The 7,479-nt window shown below is 59.4% G+C and overlaps 1 protein-coding gene across 1 annotated transcript; it reads left to right on the plus strand.

The window, feature by feature from the left end:
• Positions 1-280: 280 nt before the first annotated feature.
• LOC148590375 (uncharacterized) lies at positions 281-4,517 on the plus strand. The gene is made up of 4 exons (XM_088539107.1): positions 281-314; positions 604-678; positions 3,001-4,382; positions 4,425-4,517. The coding sequence occupies exons 1-4, from the start codon at positions 281-283 to the stop codon at positions 4,515-4,517; spliced, it is 1,584 nt and encodes a 527-aa protein (XP_088395233.1).
• Positions 4,518-7,479: the final 2,962 nt, after the last annotated feature.

The raw sequence follows: 7,479 nt of genomic DNA on the forward strand, positions 1-7,479 counted from the left end.
GGGATCCCCCCCACATCCCCCCAATCCCTCCCATCTCCTCCTGTGTCTTCCCCCTTGGAATTCCCTCCCAATCCCCCCTACATCCCATCCCCTCATCCCCCTCCCGGCTCTGCTTTGGGGTGAAAAACGCCGCCAAAATGCCCCAAAATGCCCCAAAATGCCCCAAAATGCCCCAAAACACCCCAAAATGCCCCAAAATGCCCCCAAATCCCCCATCTTGCAGGGCCCGGAGCGGCTCGGAGGCGCCGGCACGCGCGCGACCCTGGATTCCCGGGACGAGATGCAGGAAAACTACGAGAACGTCATCTCGCTGGGTGAGGATTCCCGAATTCCCGGCGGGATCCGCCCCGTTCCAGCACGTTGTTTTGGGGGGAAAAGGCCCCAGACGGTTAATTCGGGAATCAGCGATCCGTAGGGGGACGTCGGAGCCGCTCGGATGGGGTTGGGGATCCAGGCGGCTCCGGTGCCAAGTGGGATCCATGGGATCGTTGCCCTCTTTGGTGCCCCGTGCTGCCCCATCCCGCTCCAAGGCCGGATCGGCTCCGGAAGGATCCGCTCCGGGAATAGCGGGCGAGCGCTCATCCCGCTCCGTGTATCCCGCAGCCGAGGAGATCGCCATCAGCTGGCCCCGGATCACGGCCTTCGCCGAGTCGCACCGCCGGAGGGGAATGGTGGCCGGTGAGCGGAATGGGAATGGGAATGGGGGGCGGAATTCCGGCCGGCTCCGGGTCCCAACGTATCCCAAAGAGGCAGCCGGGAGCAGGCGCTGAGGCTTGGAGATGGGGATGGCCATGGGGATGGCCATGGGGATGGCAATGGGATGAGGATGGAGACGGGGATGACCATGGGAATGGGGATGACCATGGGGATGCGGATGGAGATGGGATGAGGATGGAGATGGGGATGGCCGTGGGAATGGGGATGGAGATGGCCAAGGAGATGGAGATGGCCATGGGAATGGGATGGCCATGGGAATGGGGATGGAGATGGCCAAGGAGATGGAGATGGCAATGGGATGGGGATGGAGACGGGGATGACCATGGGAATGGGGATGACCATGGGGATGGGGATGGAGATGGGATGAGGATGGAGATGGGGATGGCCGTGGGAATGGGGATGGAGATGGCCAAGGAGATGGAGATGGCAATGGGATGGGGATGGAGATGGGGATGACCATGGGAATTGGGATGACCATGGGGATGGAGATGGGATGAGGATGGAGATGGGGATGGCCGTGGGAATGGGGATGGAGATGGCCAAGGAGATGGAGATGGCCATGGGAATGGGGATGGAGATGGCCATGGGAATGGGATGGCCATGGGAATGGGGATGGAGATGGCCAAGGAGATGGAGATGGCAATGGGATGGGGATGGAGATGGTCAAGAAGATGGGGATGGCCATGGGAATGGGGATGGAGATGGGGATGGCCATGGGAACTGGGATGACCATGGGGATGGGGATGGAGATGGGATGAGGATGGAGATGGGGATGGCCATGGGAATGGGGATGGAGATGGCCAAGGAGATGGAGATGGCAATGGGATGGGGATGGAGATGGTCAAGGAGATGGGGATGGCCATGGGAATGGGGATGGAGATGGCCAAGGAGATGGAGATGGCAATGGGATGGGGATGGAGATGGCCATGGGAATGGAGATGACAATGGGAATGGAGATGACCATGGAGATGGCAATGGAATGAGGATGGGGATGGGGATGGCCAAGGGGATGATGATGATGACCCTGGGATCCCCCATATCCATGCCCATATCCATATCCCACCATACCCTGGGGATGGTGATGGGCAACGGGATGAGGATGGAGATGGGGATGGCCATGGGAATGGGAATGGCCATGGGAATGGAGAGGGCCTTGGCCACGAGGACGGGGATGGGTGTGAAGATGCCGATGCCGATGGTAATGGGAGAGGGAGATGAGGAGGAGGAGGGTGGTGATGGCAACAGGAAGGCAATTGGGTGGAGATGATGGTGATGGAGATGGGAATGGGAAGGTGGTGGAGAGGACAATGAGGGTCGCGATGGCCGTGGTCATGGAGATGCGGATGGCAATGGCCATGGGGATGGAGGTGGTAAAGATGGTGGCGATGGGGCTGACGATGACGATGGGGCTGTTGATGATGATGGGGATGATGTTGGGGTTGATGACGATGGGAATGACAATGACGATGACGATGGGGCTGAAGATGTTGATAGGGATGATGGTGATGATGTCAAGGGGGATGACGATGTCAATGGAGGTGACGATGGGGTTGAGGATGACGATGGGGATGAGGATGATGACTTCAATGGGGATGACGATGGGGTTGAGGATGAGGATGTTGATGGGGATGACGATGGGGATGATGATGACGATGTCAATAGGGATGATGATGTCAATGGGGATGACAATGTCAAGGGAGTTGAAGATGGGGTTGAGGATGACGATGGAGAGGAGGATGATGACTTCAATGGGGATGACGATGGGGTTGAGAATGGGGATGACGATGGGGTTGAGGATGATGATGGGGATGAGGATACTGATGGAGATGAGGATGATTATGTCAATGGAGGTGATGATGGGGTTGAGGATGACAATGGGGTTGAAGATGACGATGGGGATGATGATGATGACTTCAATGGGGATGATGATGATGACGATGTCAATGGGGATGACGATGTCAATGGGTATGGCGATGTCAATGGGGATGACGATGAGGTTGAGGATGATGATGTCAATGGGGATGACGATGGGGTTGAGGATGACGATGGGAATGAGGATGACGATGGGGATGATGATGATGACTTCAATGGGGATGACGATGAGGTTGAGGATGACGATGGGGTTGAGGATGATGATGTCAATGAGGATGATGATGGGGATGATGATGATGACTTCAATGGAGATGACAATGGGGTTGAGGATGATGATGGGGATGACGATGCCGATGTCAATGAGGATGATGATGGGGATGCCGATGTCAATGCCGATGGCGCCGCCCGCAGATGAGGGCCCGCTGAGCGACACCGAGGAGGAGGAACCAGCACCGGGCGCCCCGGAGAAGCCGGAGACACCGGGACCGGCGCCGAGCAAGGCCAAGGGCACCGCGGAGGCCACCAAGGCCCCGGAGGGCCCCGGCAAAGCGGAGGCGCCGGCGCGGAAGGCGCCGGGCAAGCGGCAGAGCCGCGTGGGCTTCAAGAAGTTCCCGGCGCGGGCGCCCGGGCGCTGCCACGACTGCGCCAAGAACCCGGGGTTCGGGAAACGCCGCCGCGCCGAGGGCTTCCGCGCCGGCCCCCAGCGCCGGGCGCCGCGGCCGGGCCAGGGCGCCGAGGGCGGGAAGGGCTTCCCGGCGCCCGCGGGGCCGCTCCAGCCGCGGAAGGCGGCGGCGGAGGAGAAGCCGTTCCGGTGCGGCGAGTGCGGCAAGGGCTTCAACTGGAACTCGCACCTGGAGCGGCACCGGCGCATCCACACGGGCGAGAAGCCCTACACGTGCGGCGAGTGCGGCAAGAGCTTCAGCTGGAGCTCCCACCTGGAGCGGCACCGGCGCACGCACCGGCCGGCGCGCGCCGAGTGCGCCGAGTGCGCCAAGGCGCCGGCGGCGGCGCCGGAAAACGCCGGGAAGCCCTATCAGTGCGGCGAGTGCGGCAAGGCCTTCGCGTGGAGCTCCCACTTGGATCGGCACCGGCGCATCCACTTGGGAGAGAAGCCGTTCCGGTGCGGCGAGTGCGGGAAGGGGTTTTCGCAGGGGTCGCATTTGGAGCGGCACCGGCGCGTGCACGGAGGGAAGCGTACGGGCGCGTGCGGCGCGTGCGGCGCCGCGTGGGCGCCGGGGCGCGTGCGGCACGCGGCGACGCAGACGGGCGAGCGGCCCTACGCGTGCGGCGAGTGCGGCAAGAGCTTCGGGCGCAACGCGGCGCTGCTCAAGCACCGGCGGCTGCACTCGGGCGAGAAGCCGCACGCGTGCGGCGAGTGCGGCAAGCGCTTCGGTGTGCGCTCCAACCTGCTCAAGCACCAGCGCACGCACCTGGGCGACAAGCCCTACAAGTGCCCCGAGTGCGGCAAGGGCTTCATCCAGAAGTCGGACCTCACCAAGCACCGGCGCATGCACACGGGGGAGAAGCCCTACGAGTGCCCCCATTGCGGCAAGCGCTTCAGCGTGAGCTCCAACCTCATCAAGCACCGGCGCATCCACCTGGGCGAGAAGCCCTACGGCTGCGGCGAGTGCGGGAAGAGCTTCATCCAGCGCTCCGAGCTCACCATCCACCGGCGCGTGCACACGGGCGAGAAGCCCTACGAGTGCGGGCAGTGCGGCAAGCGCTTCAGCCGCAGCTCCCACCTCAACCGGCACCGGCGCACGCACGGGGCCGCCGGAGCCGCCGCCGGAGCCGCCGCCGGAGCCGCCGCGGGGCCCTTGGCGGGCGCCCCCCTGGAGCTGCCCTGGGCGCTCTCCTTCCCGGCTCGCGCCTTCCCGCACGGAGCCTTCGCGCCGGCCGCCGCCGCCGGGCCCTCCGTGGGCAACTAGGACGGGGCCGCCGCCATCCGGGCGCTCCGGACGCTTGGGATGGTCTGGACACTTGAGGTGCTCCAGGCACTTGAGGTGCTCCAGGCACTCGGGATGCTCCGGACACTTGAGGTGCTCTGAGCACTTGAGGTGCTCCAGACACTCGGGATGCTCCAGGCACTCGGGATGCTCCGGACACTCAGAGTGCTCCACACACTCAAGATGCTCTGAACACTCGGGATGCTCCAGGCACTTGAGGTGCTCCAGGCACTCAGGGTGCTCTGGACACTCGGGATGCTCCAAACACTCGGGATGCTCCGGACACTCGAGGTGCTCCAGACACTTGGGATGCTGCAGGCACTCAAGGTGCTCGGGACACTTGGGATGCTCCAGACACTTGGGATGCTCCACACACTCGAGGTGCTCCAGGTACTCAAGATGCTCCGGATCCGGACACTCAAGATGCTCCGAACACTTAAGATGCTCCGAACACTCGGAGTGCTCCACACACTCAAGATGCTCTGGACACTCGGGATGCTCCAGGCACTTGAGGTGCTCCGGACATTTGGGATGCTCCGGGCACTTGGGATGCTCCAGGCACTTGAGGTGCTCCAGACACTCGGGATGCTCTGGACAATCGGGATGCTCCGGATGCTTGGGATGCTCCAGACACTCAGGGTGCTCCAGGCACTCAAGGTGCTCGGGACACTCAGGGTGCTCGGGACACTCTGGATTCTCCGGACACTCGGGATGCTCCGGACACTCCGGTTGCTCTAGGTGCTACAAATACTGAGGATGCTCCGGGTGCTCCTGATGCTCCTGGTGCTTCCCATGCTCTGGATGCTCCACGTGCTCCAAGTCCTCCTGATGCTCCCAATGTTCTGGATGCTCCAGGTGCTCTGGGTACTCCGGATGCTCCAGGTCCTCGGGATGCTCCCAATGTTCTGGATGCTCCAGGTGTTCCGGGTACTCCGGATGCTCCAGGTCCTCAGGATGCTCCGGGTACTCGGGATGCTCCATGTGCTCGGGATGCTCCATGTACTCCACATGCCAAGGATGCTCCTGCTGCTCCCATCCATCCCTGCATCCCGGACACTTCCATTTCCCAGAAAACCAGCGGAGCATCCAGAGAGCTGCCACCACCGGGACACATGGGGAGGATCCAGGGAACCCCTGGAGCATCCGGAGAGGAGCTGGAGCATTGGGAACATCCGGAGCATCTGGAGCATCCCGAGCGGAGCCGGAGCATCCGCAGAGATTCCAGAGCGGCAGCTCGGGTTTCCCGGCCCGGCTCCCGCTGTTCCGAGCTGCTATTCCCAATCGGAAGCTGCTCCTTTCTTTTCCCTTGGCTTATTGGGAAGAAGGAATGGAAAACGCCGGCAAATCCCTGCGGATTCATTCCCGGCGCAGACGGAGCCTTTCCGTGAATCTGCAGTGGGAATTTTCCCTTTTTAATGATTCCTACATCCCTCCCCTTCCCTTTTCCCGCTCTGGATCCGCTCCTGCTCCCGGCCGGAGGCGCCGGCTCCAAAGGGAAACACTGGGATGCGGCGCCTCGGATTCCGGGTGGGAATACACGGGAAAAAGGAAAAAAAGACACAAAAAAGAGGAAAAAATAATTTAAAAAAGGAAAAATACAAAATAATGTTAAAAAATCAAGGAACAACAAGGATCAAACCAGGAAAAGCAGGAAGAAGTGGAAAAGAAGGAGAAATAAGGCTTGAAGAGCCTTTTTTTTTTCCCTAAAGAAGATAAAAAATGGGAAAATGAGACTTTTTGCTTTAAAGGAATAAAAGGATGAAGTTGGGAACAGAGAAATCATGGAGAATCGGGAAAAGTTGGAAGGAAAAATGTGTTAAAAAGGGGGAGAAACATCCAAGGATTTTGCTTGGAGAAGGAGAAGTCGGAGCCGTGCGAAAGGAGAGCAAAAATATCCCCAAAAAAATGGGAAAATGGGAAAAAATGGGAAAATGGGGAAAAAAATGGGAAAAAAAAAACTTGGAAATGGGAATGAAAGGGGTGATGTGGGAAAAGCCGGAGTCGGGAAGCGCCGCCGCATCCGTGCGGATCGGTCCTGGGATGTGAAAATCAAGGGGGGAATTAATGGGATGTGATGCCGGAGCGGGAGGAATTGGCTTGGGAAGGTGGAAAACTTGGCGGGAAGAGCAGCGGGAATCGCCCTGGGAATTGCGCAGTATGTGGATTGCACCATGGATGTAACCGCGGATTGCATTGGGAATTGCGCTTGGAATCACCCCGTGGATCGCAGCAGGAATCCTCATGGATTGCACCTGGAATTGCAGCAGGAATTCCCATGGATTGCACCAGGAATTGCCCCAAGAATTGCCCCAGGAATCCCCAAGGATGACAGCAGGAATTGCCCTGGGAATCACCCATGGATTGCTCCAGGAATCCCCATGGATTGCCCCAGGAATTGCATGGGAATCCCCATGGACGGCAGCAGGAATTGCGGCTCCCACCGCAGATCCCACTGTGTCCCATTCATCCCATTCCCGCTCCGGACAATCCCTGGATCCCCACCGATCCCAAACGAAGGATTTGGACCAAATCAGCCCCAATCGGAACCACTGGAATCATCCGAGGGGAAAACGGGATGAAAAGGAGGATGCGGCCTCCTCAAAGCAGCAATTCCCGGAATTCCCAGTGTTTCCAAGCCGGAATCTCGGCTTTTCCGCGGTTTTTCTCCCACCTTTATTTTTTTTGTCCCTTTTTCTTTCTTTTTGGTGCATAGAAATAAATTAGTGTCCGAGTGACCCCCATTCCCGGCTGGAATCTGCTTTTCCCAGGGTAAAAATGGGCGGATTCTACATTTTTATTTGATCCTTTTCCCATTTTTTCGGCTTTCCGGATCCCAAAACTTTGGGCCGTGCCGGGATCCCAACGGGATGATCCGCACCTGGGAGGGGGGAAAACAGGGAAAAATCCCTAAAAAATAAAACCCGGAACCGCCCCCTTTTCCCAC

The sequence above is a fragment of the Tinamus guttatus genome, unplaced genomic scaffold (assembly GCF_059628265.1).
Source record: "Tinamus guttatus ecotype Peru unplaced genomic scaffold, ASM5962826v1 Tinamus_guttatus_pri_ptg001390l, whole genome shotgun sequence".
Lineage (NCBI taxonomy): Eukaryota > Metazoa > Chordata > Aves > Tinamiformes > Tinamidae > Tinamus > Tinamus guttatus.

What these genes read in the sequence shown, in the direction of transcription:
- LOC148590375 (XM_088539107.1), top strand. Translation starts at nt 281, where the DNA reads ATGCAGGAAAACTACGAGAACGTCATCTCGCTGG. An exon ending in CGAGAACGTCATCTCGCTGG is followed by an intron (nt 315 to 603) that starts GTGAGGATTCCC and finishes TGTATCCCGCAG; the next exon opens with CCGAGGAGATCGCCATCAGC. An exon ending in CCGGAGCCGCCGCCGGAGCC is followed by an intron (nt 4,383 to 4,424) that starts GCCGCCGGAGCC and finishes GGCGCCCCCCTG; the next exon opens with GAGCTGCCCTGGGCGCTCTC.